The sequence below is a fragment of the Ammospiza nelsoni genome, chromosome 12 (genome assembly GCF_027579445.1).
Source record: "Ammospiza nelsoni isolate bAmmNel1 chromosome 12, bAmmNel1.pri, whole genome shotgun sequence".
Classification (NCBI taxonomy): domain Eukaryota; kingdom Metazoa; phylum Chordata; class Aves; order Passeriformes; family Passerellidae; genus Ammospiza; species Ammospiza nelsoni.
This window is the reverse complement of record NC_080644.1, coordinates 633588-655959: the sequence shown is the minus strand read 5'-3', so window position 1 is coordinate 655959 and position 22372 is coordinate 633588. Positions and strand designations below refer to the sequence as shown.

The 22372-nt window shown below is 52.5% G+C and overlaps 1 protein-coding gene across 1 annotated transcript in view; it reads left to right on the top strand.

The window, feature by feature from the left end:
* Window positions 1–549: 549 nt before the first annotated feature.
* KCNB1 (potassium voltage-gated channel subfamily B member 1) overlaps window positions 550–22372 on the top strand; it is a 94369-nt gene continuing 72546 nt past the window's right edge. The window contains exons 1-2 of the mRNA XM_059480760.1: window positions 550–645; window positions 2271–2933. Coding sequence (XP_059336743.1) covers window positions 2367–2933 — 567 coding nt within the window. The 5' untranslated portion in view covers window positions 550–645; window positions 2271–2366. The remainder of the gene's footprint in view (window positions 646–2270; window positions 2934–22372) is intronic.

Sequence of the window (22372 nt, the reverse complement as noted above, 5' to 3'; positions counted from 1 at the left end):
GATTAAGCTGGTCAACAGGTTTTATTCCCAATTCTTCCTTCCACCCCTTTCTGGGTGATCTTGCTTTTCTATATCTTAATTTCCTCTTCTCCAAAAGGAAGGTAGTGATCAACTCCTCATAACAAATTCCTAAATGTACAGCTGATACAGAGTTGTGTGAAGTACTGGACAAAAGCACTGTTTGGGATTTCAGAAAGCCTCCTCTTAGGAAGATGTAGGCATTCAAACACCAAATATAACAGTCTAGCACTGACACTGAGAACACTGGGCATCAGGAGCCAGGCACGGGCGAGAGAAGCACAGATAATGGGGGAAAGCAGCACTGGGGTCATTTTCCCTAATTAATCACATAAAATCAGACAGCGGGCTCCAGTTTCAGGAACTGTCACTGGAGTCCAGGAGCCACGAGCAATCAAGGCAAGAGAAGGGCACAGCTGTGTACCCCTGGTACAGCAGTCCAAACAGGTGAATTGCATTAAGTGATGCTAATTGGTGCTAATGGCTCTCCAGGCTGTTGCTGAGGGCCATTTTCCCTGGTGGGAGTGAAGGAAGGAGACAAGAGGGACAGCCTGGCAGAGGAATACTTCGATTGCTGTGCTGTTGCCTGGAAAGTCGACGTTTTCTCTATTTCTGCTGTGTTTTCAGGTTAGTAAATGCTGCTTTACGTTGTATTTATAGTCCTAATCGGCAGCAGAGATCCATTGCTATTCCTTCTATGTGTTTCTGCAAATATCTGCGACCATCGTTGTGGGCTCCTTCCTCCGACGAGGAGCAGCGGGTGGGGGCGAGGGTCCGGTTCGCCCTCCCAGCCGGGGTGATGAGCAATGTCCCAGCGCTCCGCTGCTCCCGGCTGGGCTCGGAACCGCCTGGCGGGCGGCGCGGCCCTGCGGGGCTCTGGGCTCCTGGCTCGCCTGGGCGCTCTCCGCCGGCCCCGAGCCGCGCAGGGAGGGCCCGGGGAGCGGAGCGGGGCGGCCCCGCTGCAATGCTGGGCTCCGGCTCACGGTGGAGCTGCCCGGCCCCGGCCCCGAGCCCTCCGCCCCGCGCGGGACAGCCGCGCACGGCCGCGCCGGAGCCGGGGCCGCACTTGTTGAGCGCCGGGCCGAGGCGGCGGCGGGCAGCGCCGGGGCTCCGCTCCGCGTGTGCCGGGGACGGGCCGGGGGCGGCGCAGACGCGGCTCCGGCGCTGGGCGCGGGCAGGAGCGGGGGAGCCGCAGCCGAGGGAAGGCCTCGGAGAGCTTCCTGCCGAAGGAGCCGATTCACCTCGCTTCCCTTCCCCTCCCCCTGGGCTCGGCGGGCAGCCGGGAGCGCCGCCGCCATCCCTCCGCCCCGAGGCTGCCCGGGGGGGATGCGAGCGGGGCCGCCCCTGCCGCCCGCCCCGCCGCAGGATGTAGCCGCCCTCGGCCCCGCGCCGCCGCGCCGGGAGCCCGCAGCAGGAGGTAGGTGAGGGCTGGGCTCGGCCGGGCCCCGCCACGCCAGCCTCTCTGTCCCCGTGCGCGGCGGCGGGGCTCCGCTGTGGGGCTGGGGGGGACGGGGCGGCGGGGACGGGGCCGAGCCCCGAGCTGTGCCGGCGGTGCGCGGGGAGCCGCTCCTGCCTGCGCCGGGGCTTCTCTTCGTGCCATCTTGTGTAAGCAACAGTGCTCGGCGCTGTCAGGAGCCACCCGGCTCCCTAACGCAGGCTCGGGGTTTTTCCTTGTTCCCGGGTTCGTTGCTTTCCCGGTTATGCAGAGGCCGGTGTGGGGGGCTTGGGGGGCGTCCCTGGGCAGCCCAGAGAGGCAGAGCGCGTCGTTAGAGTGGCTGTAAATCCTACCATTTCTCTGCCCCAGCTCTTTCCTCGGGAAATCGCTAAGGCTGGAGTTACTAAAAGCCTCCGCAGCTCGCACGGCCGGGCAGGGCGGGGGGCAGCCCGGGGGCCGCTCGGGCTGGGGTGGGGACCGGAGGGGCCGGGCGCTCCGCGATGGGAGCCCGGTGCCAGCGCAGCCCGGCCGGGGCCCGGCGCCTCTCGGGGCGCATCGCCGAGCTCTGCTCGGGGCAGCTCCGCAGTCCCCGGAGCGGCTCCCGGGGCCGAGCCCGGCTCCGCGGCCGCCGGGGCGGGGGAACCCCGGCCGCCGCCCGGGGGAGCTCGGCGGCAGGGCGGCCGCACGTGGAGCGGGCCGGGCGGGCGCGGGTTCAGCACCGGCGGGCGGACAGCGCCGCCGCCCCCCCGCCATTGGCGGCCCCGCTCCCCGCCCGCGGGGGCGGCGGGCGGGGACCCACGCGCGGCCTCTCTTGCAGCTCCGGGGCATGGAGGGCAGCGAGAGGTGAGCAGCGCCGGCCCCGCGCCCTGCCCCGCGCCGCACCGAGCCGCCCGCAGCCCGAGCGGGACCCGCGATGCCTCTGGGGATGAATAAGCATGGATCTCGCTCTACTACCTCTTTGCCTCCGGACCCCGCCGAGATCGTCAGGAGCAAGGCCTGCTCCCGGAGGGTCAAGCTCAACGTGGGGGGGCTGGCCCACGAGGTTCTCTGGCGCACCTTGGACAGGCTGCCGCGGACCAGGCTGGGTAAGCTCAGAGACTGCAACACGCACGACTCCCTCATGGAGATCTGCGACGACTACAACCTGGAGGAGAACGAGTACTTCTTCGACAGGCACCCCGGGGCGTTCACCTCGATCTTGAACTTCTATCGCACCGGCAAGCTGCACATGATGGAGGAGATGTGCGCCTTGTCCTTCAGCCAGGAGCTGGACTACTGGGGGGTGGACGAGATCTACCTGGAGTCCTGCTGCCAGGCCCGCTACCACCAGAAGAAAGAGCAGATGAACGAGGAGCTGAAGAGAGAAGCGGAGACCCTGAGGGAAAGGGAAGGGGAGGAATTCGATAACACTTGCTGTGCTGAGAAAAGGAAAAAGCTCTGGGACCTCCTGGAGAAGCCCAACTCCTCGGTAGCGGCCAAGGTAAGCGTTCCACATCTCTGTTGTCTACCGGCTCCTGACTGGTGATGCTCCCTGAGGAGCTGCCCTTGCTTTGATGCCTGGGCACTTGTGGCTGGCTGGATGCTGTGAGTGAAGGAGAGGAAGGCCTCTCATATACAAATGAATTTCAATGTTTTTTGGGTGGTTTTTTGGTAGTTTGGAAGGCATGTGGTTTGAGCGTCCCTGGGGCAGCCTGGGCTGCTCAGTGTGGGAGAAGCTCCTCTGAGCAGTGGGTCAGTGTGCAAAGACTGCTGTGGCTGGGCATTTTAGACTTGTTACCCACTGGCCTGGGTTGGTGCAGTTTGTAATAGACATTTCTTTGGGCCTAAAACGCGTGAGTCTTCTGCTGCTTAACCAAATTGGCTTTCAAGAAGCCACTTCTGCTTGAACTCCTAGACCCAGGGGGAGTGAGGAAATAATGCCTTCCATTCCAGGGCTTAATTGAATTTTGTTTTTGTAGTGAAATGTGTCTCCTAGTTATTTGTATCACGCACTTCTAGGCTGTGTGTCTGCTAAAGCTGGTGTTTGATTTTCATCCTTTACCTGATTCCAGCCTTTTAAAACTCTTCCCTGCGCAAGCGATGCAGCATTGTCAATAGCTGAAGTGCTGCTTACTCTGAAGTTGGTTTCAGTGGACAGATCTACTTGAAGGCATTTTGAAGATAAGATCCATATTGGGAGAAACCAATGTCAGAGTTGGCTCTGATAATTTAGCTGCCTCATGTTAGTCACATTTTCTTTAGTGAGGAAAATCTCTGCGAACACAGTGATTCAGTAACCATGGGGACAAAAGTGAAGGGGGAGAGGTTGAAAACTGTGGGATGAATAACTGAAAAGCATGAGAGACTGAGCAGTAGGGACCAAAACTTGAATTTTCTATATACCCACATCCTCACTGTATGGCAGAGAAGTCACAAGAAGCCCTGGCTACCTCTGTAATGCCTCTGTACAAACATCTGCAAATACAGACCATGGCTCCATCCCTTAGGAGTCTGGCTTGGGTGGGCTATATGTGAAAACAGACTTCTTTTCCTCTTTTTTTTCTCTTCTCAAAATGCTGCACATTGTGAATCGAGAGCATGTATGAAACTTTGGGGAAGGGATTTCGTGAGACATGGACTGGCTGAGCCTGGCATGGGGAGGGGAGGCATGGTCTGCCTGCTGAACCCATTATCACTTTTTTAATGTCAAACAGAGCCCCAGAGTGCCTCTGTCTCTCCAGTGGCACAGATGACACTGTGATGAACACATTAATAATTTATAAGGCTCCTTTGGCACAGTCCTGGAATCCTGAAACACAGGCCCCAGGCTTTGCTGTCTGTGGCACTGACTCAAAATCCATTAGAGACTGTTGATGTTCATGATTTATTGTATATGAGCAAGGGTCATTCTTGCCAAATAAGTGTCTTTTGTGATTTATAAATGAAATACTCTAGCTTCATTTTCTGAGAAAATTCTCGGAGTAAGTGCACCCGGCATTGCAGGCTCTGGATTAATTGAGAGGGAATGGAAATGCATCATTACCCTTAGCATTTAAAGCTGCCATTCTGTGCTTTCATTACTGCAATGGAAGTGATGCTGTGTGTTCTCAGAGCTCAGATAGCGCAGCAGTTCCCAAGCACAGGTTCCCACTCACCTCGTGTGTTAGCAGGGCAAGCAGGCCTGGAGAACAATTAGCTTAGCAGGCAGGGACAGCAGCTCTGCTAAGCCTGCTCTTGATCCGATTTGCTCCCTGCTGCTGGGCTGCTTTCCCTCCTGCCAGAGGATGCCCTTAGCTTTGATCACCTGCCCGAGTTCAATGCACATATTGAACAGGTTGGGAAGGGCGCGGGGAAGGCATTGGCAGCCTGGCCCGTCCCTGCCCTGTGCAGCTGTGCCAGCTCCTGGCAGGGAGCCCTGCTGGAGCTCCTGCTCCTTGCCCAGCTGCCTGCCCAGTGCAGGGTGCACAGGAGCTCCTGTCACCTCCCCTGCAGCCGGACTGCCTCTGCTTTGCCAGCTCTGGGAGCTCACGCTGTTCCTGTGGAAAGGAACAAAGTGAACTCTTGTGAGGTTTAATGTCAGAAAGGTCCTAAAACCGCTCTTGGGGAAATCTGAACTACTCTTGTTTGTTTTTTCTCTTCAGACTTGTTCCACTCAGTGCAAAGGGTTTTCCATGCAACAGATACCAGACAGCTTCATGTTCTGTTTAAGAAGCCCAGAAAACGGGTACAGGTGCAGGCTCTCCCCCAAACCAAACCAGGGTCTTTGGCTGCATTTTAACATTTTCTGCACAGCACTGCACCTCACCCCTCCATACCTGCTTACTCCTGGCTTATACTGGGACTGGTTAAACAGACAGACTTCTTTATTTGCTTGGTTTTCAGGGATTTGGGATAGCCTTTTTTTTATTCTTGGATGCTTTTTGTTGGCTTTGTTTTTATGGATTTTATTTTTATTTATTTAAATGGGACAATACGTGGCTTATCCCAGGTTGTAAAATAGCATTCAAATAAGAGAAGAAGAATCCCCCAGACCTTAGTTTTTGTTGCGTTCTTATCCCCTGGAGAGTCACCCATATCTTCTAATTTCTCCGTCTGGCTTTTAAACCAACCATTGTGGCAAGCAGGGTCTAATTTATGTGTGAGGCTTTGCCCTGTGTGTGAGTGGAGAGAGCCCTCCTGGATTTGAGTGCTGCTGTCCCTGGGCTGTCCCCCTGCTGTCACCCCCTGTGCTGCTGTCCCTGGCACAGCCCGGCTCCTGGGTCCCTCTGGGTGATCCCAGAGCCCAGCACGGCTCAGCTTGGCCAGGGCAGCCCCCAGTGCCCAAAGGGGTTCCAGTTTAGCCCCGTGCCCTGGGCTGGGATGCTCTGTGCTCCCTGCCCAGAGGGAAACCCCCGGGCACACAGTGCAGCACTCCGGGGACTTGGCCTCTGTCAAATGGAAAAAAGTATCAGGCAGTTATTAAATAAAACTCTGCTCCTCTCCTTCTAACCTTAGCATATATTTTAAAGGATCTGATTCTCCCTTTTCCTGTGGTTATTTACCTGCATATTCCTGACAAACATTCACCGCAGGCTTTGAGGATGCTTTATCCTCTTCCTGCAATCACTGTTTTTGCATGTTCGTGCTTATTCTTATCATTCTCCCAGTCTCTCTTAATAGTTTGGTGGTTGATTCTTGGTTTTGTTTTTTAAATAGTATTCTTCATGTGCTTTGGTGTACTCACAACATCCATTTTTAACCACAGAGGACTCTGGTGCTCATTTCTGTCATGGTTTACTCTAGAAGCTGACGAGGTGCAGATATTTTCTGGAGTAGCTCTCACACTTTGTTGCATGGCAGTTTCCTTTGTCAGGAAAGCAAAGCAGCTCTCCAGAAGCCAGGCAGAGCCGCTGCTTTTCCTCGGGCACGGTGCCCATGCCAGGGCAGTAGTGGTTACACAGCTCCAGCGCTCTGGTTTGGGTTTTGATCCCGATTGCTCCTTCCCTTGCCAGGGCTCAGCTTGGGCAGCTGGTTCCTGCCACCCTCAGCCCAGCCACCATCCTGCCTTGCCAAAGTCCCCTCTGAAGCTGCTGCTTTCCCCTGACCAAGGCCAGTTAGGATCCATGGGTCACTCAGTGCCTGTTCCTTGGGAGAGCCAGCCTAGCTGCAATCCCAACTAGGCTTCATGTCTGTGCTACCATGAAAAATAAGACTGCAGTTGTTGGAGCTCTCCAGTATAAACAAATAACAAATTAGACCAGCTCAACATCTTAGGCTAGCATCTATGGTTCTGGAAATTCTCCGATCGCCTGGACCTTTCCAGCAGCTCTGCAGGAGCATTGCCCTTTTTGCTTCTTAAGAGGAAAGTATTTCTTTTCCTCCTTTAGTCCTTACAAATGATTTCCCCGATCAATATTTGAGCAATTAGTGTTGCATGGGGTGTGGGGGGGAAGTCTGCTCGTCTTACAGACTCCTCTGCATGTGCTGGTTTCATCTATTTTTCTCTTGCTGTCCTGAAGGCTGAGGAAAACACGATGACATCACTCACTTTGCAAAAAGCTTCTCTGCATATCTGCATGTCAAGTAGGATGTGCACTTCCTTTCCTCCTCGCTGCCTCCACTTCCCACTTGTCCCTGTCCTGTTGGGAGCTCAGCTGCAGTGATCCCTCCCTTCTGACAGGCTATTTCTCATCTTTTCCCTGCTCCTGCTCTGCCTTTGCCAGTGCAATAATATCGCATTTATCCTTGAAAACATGCAACTCCAATTCGGTAATCTCATTATGCATGCCTCTACATTCCTTGAACAGCTTTTCTCTGCTGCCCACTGCTCTCTGCTGCTAATCTCTGGATGCATTGCTTAGGGACTGGGGAGGATGCTCTGTAAGCTCTTTTCTTATTATTGTTGATAGTAGTGACAAAATAAGAATGATAAAAGCCTCTTGGAGATGCGTTTGCTACATCTAGAGCATTCTTCCCCCACATGGGCTTTCTATTCCTGGCCCTCCCTTATGGTGTGCAGTTTTCATTCATCTCCAAACCTGCCTGAATTTAGCATTTGGCAGAGGAAACCCCTCTCCTGAATCGTAGGGGTCACATCTTGGCTGTGTCCTGTCTGTCTCCAAGGGTCCCAGCTCAGGGCACATGCTGACTTGGACTATTAAAGGCGGATTGCCCATATTTTGCCTCCATCTGTAACTTTTTTTAGTGTGATGCAGCTACTGCCTTGGCTTTTTTGCTATATATAGGAGACTTTTTCCCTTCATCCAAAATGAACTCGTATCTTCAGAGATCCTCAAGAGCAGAGCCTCATTGCAAAGCCTGTCCCCTGGGTTCAGGGATTTGCCACTTTGCTCTGGAGCTTATCTCTGGGCTTCTAACACAGCCCTGTCCTGTGGACACAAGTGATTTCTGTTCTGGATCAATCTCTTTTCATCCTGCAGCTGCTTTCTGGGTCTTGTCCTTCCAGTGGACTTAAATCTTTTGTCTGGGGAGCCCTAATTCCTATGTTTAGTTCCCTGCAATGTCCTCTGTCTCGCTGGTGGACCTGCCCAGAGTGTATTGCTGTGCTGCCAGCTCCCAGAGCTCGTCTGCATTACAGCCTGCACAAATCCCCAGCTGGGGCAGAAACCCCCAGCCACAGTCTGGTACGACTGCCAGCTTGGCAGCTGTGTCCTGTGGCCCTTTCCTGGCTCTGAAGAGATTGCTGGGAGTCCCTGTGACACGCATTGCCTCCTGCATGGGCCGCACCTGCCAGGGATCCGCTGGTTCTGAGTGCTCCAGGTGAGATGCTCACCTGTCCCAGGGGATGCTCTCCCAGAGCTGCTGTTCCAGCCCCTGGATGCAGGCAGGAGTTTCCTGCCAGTCCTCACTGAGGATGGTTTGGGCTCAGCTCTTTCCCATCCAGGCCTACAGCTCTCTGCTCTCTAGAGAATTCCATCAAAGGAAAGTTAATTGCTGGGCCTTGCATTTTGCTTGATGCTCTCACCATCCAGTCCATGGAGTGCCAGCATGGATGAACACGTGTGTGTTGGGACACTGCTGGATTTTTAACTTCTCTGTAACTCCCTGCTAGGGGAGCCTGGAGGGGCTTGTGATGCTGCCTGAGCATCCTCATCCATGAGAGCCTGCCTGCCTCTGGAGGGAGGTGAGCAGCTTACATGCTTGGGCTGAATTCCTTGGAGGACGTGTGCTATAGAAGTATAGTTGGTGCTATTTTTAATGCACCAGCTCTCATTTGTACCTTTGGAAAAATCTCTGAGAAATTAATTCCCCTCGCTGCTCAGTGTTCTCCATCCTGTTCAGCCTGAGAGCAGACAGGGTTTGAGGTGCCAACATCACCAGTCAAAAAGTAGAAAATGTTGCAACAATGGAAAATTCCTGTTTTGTTCAGCTGTAACTGCACAGGTTTAGTAATAATGGGATTCAGAAGAGGAGTGCTGGGCCCAGCCCCCCAGGCTCTGCGGTGTGGTGTGATGTGCCCAATGTGCAGGTGTGGCTTTGGCTACAGGTACCTGTGAAAAGCCCTGGCATGGGGGCCAGGCCCTGCCCTGTGCTGACCACCACAGTGCCCAGGGCTGGCTCTGCCCTCCAGAGCTCCATGGAGAAATCCATTCTTCTCAGACATAGATAAATATCCTTGCTGTCACAGTCTGCCTTCTGCCCACTTCTCCAATCACAATTTCCTTCTGATTTCTCGTGATGTGAATGCCCCCATGGTGAGGAATAACCCAATGTTACTTTTACAACATGAGCGTTGCTATTTGTCATTGCTAATGGCAAAATATTTACGTCAAAGAAAGTTCACAGCTGATCACTTAGTTCTTCCAATAAACACAGTCACAGTGATTTACTCTGCAGAGAGGCCTGGCAGCAGCATCAACAGTGGGGCTGCTGTGTGTGAGCGAGGCATCAGGGTGAGCCTCCTCCCTGCATCCATGTTGTTGTGCTAAGGCAGGTGAGGCTCAGGTGTGACTGGTGGGAGCTGTGAGGTTTGGAGGCTCAGCCCCTCCTGGGTCAGTTTGGGGCAGCAGCAGCTGGGGGTGAAGGGGCTCCACGCTGCTGAGCCAGGCACCGAGGGCTGGTGGCACCCCCTGCCCGTGCCCCAGTGCCCTGCCCGAGCTGCTTCAGCCCTGCTCTCTCCATCCTTGGGCTCAGCCCCTGGGGCAGCAGCCTCGTGTTCCCCTCCTGCCATTCCCGGTTCCTCAGTGCAGCAATTCTAAACCTTGTAGAGAGCTTCCCCTGAGCTGGCCTGGTCTCTGCTTTCTCCCCACTGCTCTGGCTTCTCTTTTGGCCTCTCCTGTCTCCTGCACAGCCTGGCACCTGCTGAACGTGTTTACCAGAATGCCTTGGTGAGGTTTTGTTGTGATTTCCAATGAGAAATTCCACCCTTTACTGTAGGGATGGCCTGGAAGAGGGCTGAGGTGAGCACTGTGCCTCGGTGCCTGCCTATGGCCCTCCCCAGGCACTGGATTCCCAAGCAGATTTATTTTCTAGGTCCCAAGTAACACCAGCAGCCCCAGTGCTGATCTGTGGAGGGTAAAACTCCCTGTGAATGTATTTGGAACAGATGAGTATTATAGTGTCTGTGCTCATCAAGCAAAGCTCTCAAAGTGCTTTGAAAAGATGGATTAGTGAAGGCCAGGACAAACCTGTGATATATGTATTATCCCCATCTTAAGGTGAGCAGGTGACCATTGCCCAAGGTCAGTGGGAAGGCTGGGCAGGGCTGGGGGACCCTGCCTCCAGTGCCACCAGGACATTTTCATGGTCTGGATGAGCTTCCTGTGGCCCCTGCACTGCCCACCACAGATCCTACAGAGGGCTGGCAGCCCTCAGACAGTGTGTCCTGGGCATGGAGAGAGGAAACAGCCCCCTTGTTGTTTAGGCATTCCCACTGAGGGGAGCCCAGCCTGCAGGGGAAGGTGCTGGAACCTTGGTCAGCTTTGGAGGATGAGTGGTTACAGAAGAAAAGCAGGTTTTCCTCTGCTAGGCCTAAAAGCAGAAGGTCTGCCCTGGGGTGTTTCCAGGGAGGGGATGCTGCTCAAGTGTTTTGAGCAGCAAGGGAGTGCAGATGTCGGCCTGGCACACAGGAAAACCCGTGGTGTGAAATGCTCAGATCAGTCACAATACATAACTGCTGCACTGTGCATTGAGATGCATGAACGTACATTAAACCTGCCCATCCGTGTGGGGATTCCTTTTCACCAAACTTAACCTCTGTGAGGAAGTTATTTATTTCCAATTAAGAGCTAATCTGTGCAAGCAGCTCTGCTTTGAGCACAGCAAATGCAATGATGAGTGACCCAAGTGCTACCCAACAGGAGCAGTGTCTCCTCAGACACCCCAGCTGCCACCTTTACAACACAGAGCTCAGAGCATGGCTTGGGCAGCCTGGGAGCTCCTTCCAGCCTGGCCTTGAAGATGGATTTGCAATTTTTGGTGTGCTCCCCCTTTCCCTGTTCCCGCTGTGATTCCTGTGGGGTTGTGCTGAGGTTTGCAGTTACTCTGGCCCAGTGATGTGGACCGTTGCTGCAGGGCTGTGGATGATTTGTGACCCTTCCCTGAGCTGCTGGCACTGCAGTGGGGGAAGGTGGCCTGAGCTCAGCACTCGGGCTCTTGGTTGTGTGCTTGGGCAAGATAAATGAACAGCAAAGCCAAACCCAAGCACTTGTTGGTGCTCAACTGACATCGATAGCATCCATCAGGTTTCTGTCTAATCTGATTAAAAACCTGTGTCCCTAACAAAAGCTGGTGAACAGTCAAAGGAACAATTTATTTGAAAGTTCTTTTTTTCTGCTGTGTATAATCAGTTCCTGTTATTATGAGTTGAACTTACTCAATACTGTTTGGACTAGGATTTGTGCAGAGTCTCTAGCCAAAAGCACAGATTAGTTTTGTTTTATTTTATTTAAGTCCATTTGCTCTAGTTAATTTTTGAACAAAATGGAGTTGTAAATCTCATTTGCAGTACATAAACAGCATAAACACCAGAAATGCTTTCTCATTGGTACTGATAGGCAAAATGCTTCTAAAGCATGATTATGCTTACCAAATGTTCAGATTTGAGATTCCTTGTGGATATATCTTTAAAAACCCCTCCTTTTGCTAAAAGAATAAATTGAAGGTGTGAGCAAAGAGGTCTGCTGCAGTGTCACCACTTGAAATCTTTTCTAGGGGCAGGAACTACAGTAAGCACCCTTCCCATGGCAAGGAATCTTTTCCACGTGCTTTTTCTTGGGTGGTTCAGCAGCATCCAGTGGCAGCACAAACAGGGATGGAAAGGTGTGGTGGCACACCAGGAGCAGCAGCTTGGCTCCCTGAGGACCCTTCTGTATTCCTGTCCGCTCTCCTCTCCTTCCCTGCCGTGGTTTGCTGTCTGTCCGTCCGGGCTGTTTGTCCTCCCGGCTGCCCTGCCCGGCGGAGCAGCGTGGTTGTCCTGGTGGTTGTCCAGCCCTGAGAGGCTCCTCAGGGTCTGTGGTGGAGGAGGGGGCAGAGCTGTAATTCACCCCCAATCTCTGGGCCCCTTTCCCTGGTGCAGCTGGATCCCAGCCATAAATGTTCAAGCAGCAGCTGGAGTCCGTGAGAGCTGACCCCTTCAGTGGAGCTGCCCAGGAATCCATCTGAGACTGAGTTTCTGTGTATTTCTGGGAATCAGGCTTGTGTCTGGCACGCTCTCAGCTCTGAAAAACTTGGTTCACACAGCTGTGGTTCTTCTGTTTGTTTGAAAATGTCCATCTCTTGCTGTGCACACTTGACTGCTTCTGCAGGGCATGCTTTTGTCAACCATAGTGACCACACATTAAACAAACTCTCTGCTCCTTGTAATTGGTGCATTTGACCACTTCCACTGTTAGCAACATCCCTGCACTTCTCCATGGCTGGCTACTCTCACAAACCGTGGGTTCCCAAGTGTCTGGGCTGATGGGGAGTGGAACTCGCTTCCTCAGGCAGTGTTTGCTGCCTGCCTTCCTGGTGGAACAGGGAGCTTTCACTCCTTGTTTACTTACTTGGGAATTTTTGGGAAATCTGTCCTTCATTGCATAAAAGTTGAATCTTTTTAGAAAATAAAAGGATAAAAAAAGAGAAGCGTTGTCTTCCCTCCTGTCAATGTGCCAGGAGTTTATTAATAATACATAATAATTATATGTTGCGTTTCCTAGCCGCTTTCATGCGAGGATCTAAAAGTGCTTCACAAACATTAATTAAGTAATCCTCACGCCTGCCTGGTGCAGTAACTCTCGCTATCAATCTGCACTGAAATATGACCGTGCAGAAGACACAGTGAATAAGGAAATCTCCCAGGGACAGGCAGGAGCACAGCTGGCATGGAGAGGAAGGCAGGCTGGAGCAGACTTTGTGCTGTGTGAATCCAGCAGCCTCCCTGCACTGCCTCAGTGCTGTTCCCTCTGGGGCGTTGGACACGGGCTGCACACAGCGGAGAGGAGATTTTCTTGACCAATGCAGGATTGTCTCTGCTGGCAAGAGGAGATTTGTGACTGGCAGCAGCCCCTGTGTCCTGGCTGAGAGCAGCAGGGCTGGTGGCAGCATTGGCAGCCCTCTCTGAAGCTGCCTCAGCGTGGGATTGACTGATCCTTGCTCCAGGAGAGCCCCTGTTTGTTACCCTCAGGTGGGGCCCAGCAGGTGCTGAAGGTCCCACAAAGGGTCTCCTTAACCCCAGCTCACCGCCAGGGCATGTCACAGGTTTGTGCTGTCCCCACATGATTTTGCTCCTTCTCTCGCGCTCAGAGCAGAGCTTCAGGGAGTCCTGCAGAGCTGGGCTGCAAAGCTCAGCCCAGTTCCTTCCCCTCAGCCCTTGGCCTGAGCTGCCTGGGCACCTCTGTCTCGTTACCTTGGCTGGCATCCCTTAGGAGCAGTTTTTGTTAGGGTACAACAGGGATGAAAAGTGAATGAGCACCAATGTTCTGCCAGCAATGCCCGCTCAGTGTGCAGCTGTAGCTGAGTTAAACTCAGGGCAGTCACACACAGTTGTTATTCTTTGCCTCTGATATTCCCCACACTGTTGTTATTCTTTGCCTCTGAGTTTCCCCAGGTCAGTCAGAGTCTGATTGACCTCAGTTCTGCAGAGCTCAGCTGTCCTGATCAGGAGATATTTGAGATATTTCCCCCAAACATAGGATGTGCTGCATTCTAGAGCACATCAGGTGTCAGAGTGCATTTTGATAATTGCTGTGTTTGTGCTCTCTCTGTCTGTGTTTACACACAATGTTATTCTATAGGTGTAACTTTAGACTTCCTGCAATCCCAGGGAAGGGTCTCATTTAACATCTGCAGCCCTGGCCAAAGCTCCAGCACATGCCTGCTCAAATATCAGATTTCCATCATGCTAGGCAAGTGCATTGGGTCTCAGCAGAGGGGTCTTTGGCCTCTGTTTTCTCTCTGCTGAACACTGGGGCAGTGTTCATAATGCAATTGCATTATTTTTGCATGTTCATCAAGCTAAAGAACACATTTGATGAAGTTTCTGGCTATGAATGAATGGCCAGGAATGAAACCCACTTGACTTAATAGCTATTTTTAAAGATGCTCTTAAGAGCTTTGGTAAAGTGGCTGCGAAATACATCTTGGTTTGCACTGTCTTCTGGAAAATTTTCTTCATGGTCCAGATAACTGGAGCATGGCAGTGCCACTTCCAGGAGTTATAGATGTAATTAATTTAATCCATAAACTCTTTGTAGGAAGTTCTGTCTTTTTGTTCTGTGTTTATGTAGCACTAAGTACCACAGGGTCTTGACTCACAGCTCGTGTATGCTGCCCCAAAATGAGTAATAAATATGTTTTACAGAGAAAGCCCGAGCTGCAGTGGGAAGGAGGGCGTGGGATCAGAGTGGCTGATGGTGATGCCATGGGCAGCCTGGCCTGGGTGCCAGGGGAAGGGACGTGAGCCCAGCTCAGAGCCCCGGGCTGGGATCCAGCACTGGGGCAGGGTGTGCCAGGCAGGGAGGGGGCTGGAGCTCAGCTCCAGGGCACTGCTGTGGTTTGTGTGTGGAGTGAGGCAGGGGACAGGGATGGCCCCGGGCACTGCCTTGGCTGCTCCTGGCACCTCTGGGCTGGGCTTTGCTCTGAGTTTCCTGCACCAAAAGGGGATTTTTAGTCTCTTGTGCCTCTGACCAAAATCTGCAAAAATCTCTCTTTGCTTTTGAGAGATGGAAAATCTGTCTCTGCTTCTCCCATGCTTGTCTGGTTGGACAGGGTCCTTTGGGCACCACTCCTTGTACATCAGAGCCCTGATTCAAGGGGCAAACCAAGCCCAGCCTGTGTGCTCACTGCCCCATTTCTGCCTGTGCCCTCAGAAGCAGCACAGTAAAGCTGAGTTTGGCTGTCTCCTTGCTGATTTAGTGGTGGTCAGCAGCTAATGACCAATGTTCACTGTCGCCTCTTTTCCTCCGAGGCTGAGTCCCTAAGCTGTTGGAATGTGTGAGTGTGTTTTAAGTGAAGCACCAATCCCTGCCAAAGCACAGAGCAGCTGTGGCAAGGCTCCAGCCTTGCACCTGGTCTGGTCTGCTCTTTGTGTGAAGTGCTGCATAATTGTCTTCTTCATTAGCTGCCTGCTGAATTCTGCTTTGTGAGGGATTAAAATCTCCAATGAATATGGATTATTTGGAATGTTTTCCTTTGGGATACAGGACAGAATGAAGATTTTTGGAGCTGTATGTTTGTGCAATAACAAGGGATGGAAGATGCCTTTCCCCGTCCTTTTCAAAGCTCCCTCTTCAGTCCAGTGTCAGGCAGAGCTGATCCCCCCTGTCTGTGATCCCCCTGGGCACACACAGGCTCTGCCTGGGGGCAGAATGAAACCCTTGCTGAGAGTGGGGAACTTCAGCACACACAAAACTCAGTATGTGAGTGATCTCCTCAAAGTCAACAAGGCTTAAGCAACTTCTAGCATTAAGCATGTAGCAAAGAGGGAGCAGTTAAAGGACCCATTTCACTGAAGAGGCCAGGAGCATGTGCTGATGAAGTTTCTATAACAATAGGGACATTTTCCTCCTCCAGTTAAATTTTTTTAGTGCTTCAGGTTAATGTGACATCTGCAACATCCAAGAAGCCTACAGAGAATTGTTTCTGTGGAACAGATGTTTAACAATCCAAATTTTATTTTATGTTTCTGTCTGTTTGGACACTTTCTTGTCATCTGCTTTTTGTGCCTGTGACAGTGCTGGCCCCAGGAGCTGTGAGAAGGGCCTGACACAGGGAAGGAAACCTGGCTTTTTCTCTAATTCAGCAATCAGTCTGCCACCACACATTCAGCTCAAGTCTTTTTCCCGCCCTGGTGAAAGCAGCATTTGATTTTCTCTCCTACAGGCATTGCAGAGCCAGGCTCCTTGCAGGAGAGGGGGGTCTCCTTTTTGACCTCCTTGGGAAATATCCTCCCAAAGTGCAGAGCAAGGCCCCTGTGACAGCAGAAATGCTCTGGCAGCCGGCCCTGGCAGCCAGGAGAGAGGGTGGGTGTCCCTGCAGGAGCCTGGGTATCTCCACAGCCTGGAGGGGCTCGAAGCTGTGCTGGGGAAAACAAAGGCACAAAACTTGTGCAGGAGCTTGGGCAGGGCTGGGGGGTCCCAGGAGCGCTGCAGCCTTGGGCACGGCCAGGCCCGGGCACTGCCAGGCCCTTCCCAGCAGGCTGCAAATCCCAGCCCTGCACTGGCTCTGCAAGGGTACTCTTCCTCTCCAGGTGAAGATGCACATGGCCATAAAATTTAGTAATGTAAACAAGGCAGACGTGGTCAGAATCCTATTTGGACAGATTTATAGCCTGACTGTGGAGCAGCAGCCTGGCCTGGGCTGTGTGCCAGCAGCAATTAATATGCATCCTGGGCTCTGTTTTCCTTCTGGACAGTGTCCTTGTGCATGCTTGTGTGTTAGACTGCAAGCACGAGAGGCTGCTGTCTGCTGGGGAAGCTGTACTGGAAAGGCACGGCCCTGCAGGCTGTGTGGGACTGAGGGACAGGGAATGGCCAAATTTGGGGGAGCAGCACGTGCAGAGCCTCCAGGTAGCTGGCACTGGGCCTCTGTGCGTGATGATCACAAAGACAATGCTTGCCATGGCTTCGGCCTGCACTGAGATGGGGAGTTGCTGCAGAAACCACGTCTGTGGACACTGAGCAGTGATCTCCAGCTCTCTGCTCTCTGTGCCACGTTTGTGTGAGGCTGTGGTTGTGTTCAGCTGCAAATACCTGCACCAAAGCCTTGAACACAATTTCCCTGCTGCTTATTAATTCCAGTCTAATTAATTCAGCCAGACGTGTCCACGTAGGCCTCACTCAGTGAGTGCTCCCACGGGGTCTGTGTGTCCCCCAGAGCTGAGTGAAGCTGTGCTGGGCTCTGCTGCAGGGGATGTGTGCCAGGAGGAGCTGGGTATCTGCTGGCATTGCCTGGGGTCTGCGATGGCCAGGGAAACCGAGTGCCACAGGATTTATCCCCAATAATCCCTCCTAGCAGCAGTGGGGCCAGCAGGGTCCCATTTGGGCTTGCCCCAGCCTGGCAGGAGACTGGATGGGGGTGGATCATGTTCCCTCAGTATTTACCTCCTGTCCTGAAATGCTGGGTGAAGCCACCATTTTATTTCTTCTCTTATGGCTTTTCCTGGAGCGGCATTGGTGTCCTTTGTTCTCCTCCTGCCCCAGGTGTTCCCACCCAGAGGTGAGCACAGGAGTTACTACCCCTCCAGGCTGCTCAGAATTGCCTTTTCCAGCCTTTGCTCTCAGGTCATCTCTTGGGCACTTCAAAAACATTGAAAAGTAATGAAGGAATTAAAGAAAAATGCAGAGAGGGTAGAGAAACTGACCCATTTTATGGGTCATTGCAGTGCCATTCCCAGCACTGGAGCTCAGCACAGGTTTTCATTTTGGGCACCCATTCCCATCTGAAATCCATTCTCATTATCACCCTAGGAGTGAGTCCCTCCCTTTTCTCACAGTGCTCGTGTGTGGGGGATTTTGGGCACTGTGAGCCCTCAGCCTCTGCTGGCAGGGTCACAATATAAAATTTGTCTCTAATTAATGACCGATGACCTCGTGCCATTCACGACTATCTGGCAAGGGATGAGCAGAGGATGCTGGCACATTGAAGTCTGTCTCTGTCAGGATCTGAGTGTGAAGCAAGCCCTGTTGCATTGCTGGGTTGTTTGTCCTGTCATTAATGAGATTTCTCTGCCCTTTCTGTCTCGTTTGGAAAACACAGTGCTGGTCAGGCAGCAATCCTAGAAACACAGTCCTTAACAGCACAATCGGTGTGGTTTCCTTAGACTCAGTGCTCGGGGTGCAGTTATGTTGTTTTCCCAGCAGCCGGGGGCTGCACCTCCTCGGGCAGGGAAAGGGCTCTTGCTGAGGGTTCCTGGGGACACGTGGGGCTGGGGGGAGCCAGGGCTTGGCTCTACCTGCAGCAGCTGTCAGGGCCTCCCCAGGTGGTGTTTGTGCGGGGGGAACAGTTTAATGCTCAGCTGTGTGTTTGGAGCCATGGGGGCTGCGCAGGCTGTGCTGTGTGACTGGGGCACTCCCTAGGGCTGGGTGAGTCTCATGCAGCAGAGGGCTCTGTGCTCTGTCACCCACGGCACATCATCCCAAATCGCTCAGCCAGGGGCAGTTTTACAGCGTCTGTACTGGCCAAATTCCTTCTTTGTAAAAAAACAAATTAGGTGAAAGGACTGGTTTTCTGATTGATGGCTTAAGCTGCATTGACCAAATGACAGCCACTCTGAAGGGCTGGTTGCCATGGGATTGCCCGATACCTTCAGGATAAAAAAAAAAAAAAAAAGGAAATAAAAATAGTTTCTTTGGGTTCAGCAGTTGATGGTGTAGCAGCATTAATGCCAGGGCCTGTGGTGTGCTCTGGTTTGTAGTTCCCTGCTCCTCACAGAGCTACCTGGTGGTTTGTGGGGTTTCGGGGCAGGTGGCAGGAGGGCACTGGGGTGCTCTGGAGTGCCCATGAACAGCACGCTGTGTCTGCTGAAGGCCTGAGGAGGCTCTGCACTGATGGTGCCTCCCTGTCCCCATCCCCAGGGCCTCCCCCCAGTGCCAGCATTGCTGCAGTGATTGAACTGAGCCTTCCCCTTGACTCTGTGCTGCAGGAAAGCACCAAGTTCTCTCCTTTCCCCGGGCACTGAGCCCACGAGGGCTCCTCACCAGGTCCCAGAGCAGTCTGGGGTCACTGCACGGTGCCACTCAGGCATCAGGGCTCCCACGCCTCTGAGAGGGGTACACAGTGTGCTGGGATGGCAGGTTAATTCTGCTTGAGGTGAGCAATGTGCACTACACTCAAAATGACCACACCAGTCTAAATATAGAGAGAAGAGCAGGGTTGTAGATGAGATTTCTGAGCAAATGCTTCCCCCACTGCTGGGGGAAGGCTGTAAAAGTGATTAAACTGTCAAATTTGCTCTCTTTAGTTTGTTGGATGATACAAGGAGGTTTGTGTGCAGTAAGGTGTTTGTATTAGCAGCACTGACAATGGTGAGGGTCAGAGGTAACGTGGAGGTGTTACCTGTGGGATCCATCTTCAGTGCAGACCAGCAGGATTCTCAAACTCTTCCCATGCCCTCTTGTCCCTTCCCATTATTAACATTCAGGGGAGTTCCTGGGAAAGGAACTCTCAAAATTTCATGCTCTCATGTAGGTGCAAACCATTCCTGGGGCTCACACCATTAAAGGGAGGTTTGGAGTCATCAGGATGAGAGATGCTAAAGGCTCCTGAGCTTCCCAGGGGAGAGCTGCTCATTGACTGCAGGACAGGGCTGTGCAGAAGGATTAGCACTCAATAACTCCATCACAGGAGTACCAAGATGTTATTGCTTGGGTTTGGAATATCCTGAATTAGCTCACCACCTTGGCAATTTTGCATCATTGATGTACTCTCACTGGATAATAGACTTTGTAGAAATGGATTGGATAAACAGAGCGGCTTTGAGTGTCTGCCTCTATTATTCACATATTTCTTCAATTTGGATTCCAGGAGAAATAATAATATTCTCTAGGGGCGCCATTCATTCATACGTTCACAGCAGAGCCCCAGCTGCCATCACCAATAAAACACAGGGTTTTTAATTAACAACCTCAGGGAGCACGGCATCAGGCAGGTACCACCAGCACCTCAGAACAAAGTACACATGGAACCAGGTGCAGCTATTTACCAAAAGCTTCCAGAAAGCCAGCAGTAAAACTGTTTGTTTTTCCAGTACATGTTGTGCACTCACTGTTATTTCTCTAGATGGAAGAAGCAATCTGAGACACTAAAAATACACACCTTAGGCCAACAGAGCTGTAAAATGGTGCTAAATAAACAGTAACTCGAGGAAATCTTCCTCATTACTGTTTTATCTTCTGGGAGAGGCAGGAGAGGTCATAGGGCAGGATTTTATTGGGAGGGGGCCCTGGGGATGTCCCTCAGCAGAGAGGACAGCCAGGGGACACAGCAGGACAGCTGCCCTTGGCAGCTCTTTGGTGTGGATGTGAGCAGTGAAATCTGTCCTTTGGGATGAGCCCTGCTTTCACAGGAGCCTCAGAGGAGGAGCAGGGAGCAGGCTGCGTTTTCCCCTGGGCAGTCGGGAGCAGGGCAGAGCTGGGAATGGAGCACAGCACCCGGGGATGCTCTGGGGGGCCAGCGAGGGCTGGCTGGGGGCCCAGGGGCATGGGCTGTGCTGGGGACAGGCTGCAGAGGGGCTGGGAGGCAAGGGCCGCATTGCCCGTGGGGCTGGGGAAGGGCCCGTGGTACCTGCAGGCTCTGAGGTGCAGCCGTGACAGTCTGGCGTTGTGTGTAGAGCTGCAGCTGCAGAGTGGCTTTGAAGCGGTGGAGCTCCCTGTTTCAGACCCAGGGACAATGGAAAAAAGTCACTTTTCCTAAAATAGCTGGCATGTCAAAACCTTGATTTTATTTATTGACCTTTCCAAAACCCATAAAAAGAAGTCCTTTTACAGAAGTAGCCGCTGCCTCGTGTCTGGCCCCGGAGGCTGGGGAAGCATGTGGGACCCAGCATGGCCCCTGCTGGTTTCACTGGGACCAGACATGGGACCTGGGCCCCTGAGCATGGGCTTGTGCATAATTCATTGGTGTGTTTTTTAGAAAAGACTTTTGCTCTGTCTTGTGTCAGCCACACGCTTCTGACTCAGTTGAACTGCTTATTCTTTCCCTTAAGCTCTGCCCTTGTTCTGACAAAGGGTTTCTAGTGGCTCAGTTCTTGTTGCTAGCAGCCTGTAGAAAGCTGCAGATGCAGACGTTATTTTCCTGGTAATGCAGAATTTCACTGTGCTGGGGTATTTTTTCAGCCTGTCCATCAGACAGATAGAACAGACTCCTTTTTTCTCCACTGTCAGATTTTTCAAAGGCTCTTCCAAAGCAGGTGCATAAATTAAAACAAAATAGAAGTCAGAAGTCAGAGGAAAACTCTTAAGTCTGTACCCTACTGAGAGGGATTATGGGGAGTGGAAAGAATGAGTCATGGCAGGGCTACTCCCAAGCCAGAGCTAATGCAGCTCCTGCAGGGCAGGGCAGAGCCCCGAGGGGCAGCTGCTCCTCTGAAACCCATCCCCATCCTGCAAGTCTGACCACAGCTAAAGGAAAAAGAGGAAACACGTTGGTGAGATGTACTTATCCTTTGATCTTTCCCTAAAGTCTGGTTTCTTGGCCAGGTTTCCAGGCATTTCAGTTCTGAGAACGTGGCAGTATTTTAACTCTATTTTGGCAGTTCAGGCCCCGTGCTCTGGGATTTATCCTGGCTGCCCTTTATCTCCACAGCCACACTTGCACATGGAACCTGAATTGGATGCCCAGGGCTAAAACTCTGCCTCTGAGGGTTCTCTCCTTCCCTGTGTCAGTGGTGCCCCATGGCAGGGAGGTGCTGCTCTCCTGGATGCCCCACGGACATTCTGTAAATGTTCCTCCCCTTACACAGCACTGCACAAATATTGAGCTTTATAAACATTAACTGGGAGGATGCAGGTGCAGTGAGGCTGGAAGGCAGCTCTGGGTTGCATTTATTTCCCTCAGTGCAGGCAAGTGCAAGGGACATCTGGCACGTCCCATAGGGCGCCCCATCCACTCTCCCTGAGCTGTGCAGCTATGACCTGAAATCAGAAATATTCCCCATGAAATTGGCCTTTTTCTGGTCTGCTCCCCTGCAATGTTTTTCTCAGCTTTTTCCCATCAATGTGCTGTTTTCCCTCAGGAACCCACAGGATCCCAGGATACAGAGCCTTGGGTTTCACAGCTCACATGAATGGGAAAGGGGGAACACGACAGTTGTCCTTCCAAACTGAGGGCAGGAGGGTTTGCTTTCCCACCAGCTCGGGCTGAGTTTAAGCTTCAGTGGAGGGTGGGTTTGGTTCCCTGTGTGTACTGGCCAGGGCAGGCCGAGTCCCCAGTGAGGGTGTTAGAAAACAGCTTAAACAGATTATTTGGCTAAATGGTTCACTTCAGTCCTATAGTGTTTGGAATTTTGGTTAGAAATTGAGTAATTATGGATAGGACAGCCTTGTTGAGCAGTGTCCTTGCCAGTCTGGAGTTTTGGTTTCAGAACAGCTGCCTGTAGGTTTCCACAGCATCTCAGACTTCCTCATGTGCAATTTCTGCAAGGCACAGATGCTGCCTGCAGTTGCCACAGGTATGTGCAGCATCAGAAAGGTTCCAGCAGAGTTGCTGAGTCCCAGTTTCCCTCAGAGCTGGACAGAGGAGGACCTTAATGCTCCATTCTTCAGCAACACCATCAGAGCTGGGGTCCCCTTGTAATATCCTCACTGAAAATTGAGGATCTGCAGGCCAAGTGCACTGGTCACTGCTTGGTAAGGGAGCAGCAGATGAGGGGTGATGGGGCAGTGCCAGCTTGCTGGCACCAGTCTGGCCCTTTGGTCCTTCCCAACAGAGCAATCTGAAAAGGCAGAGAACCAAGAGCCCACAGTCAGTCTGTGCTTCTGAACATTTCTGAGGTTAACAGGGACTGTCTCAGTCTGAACTTCC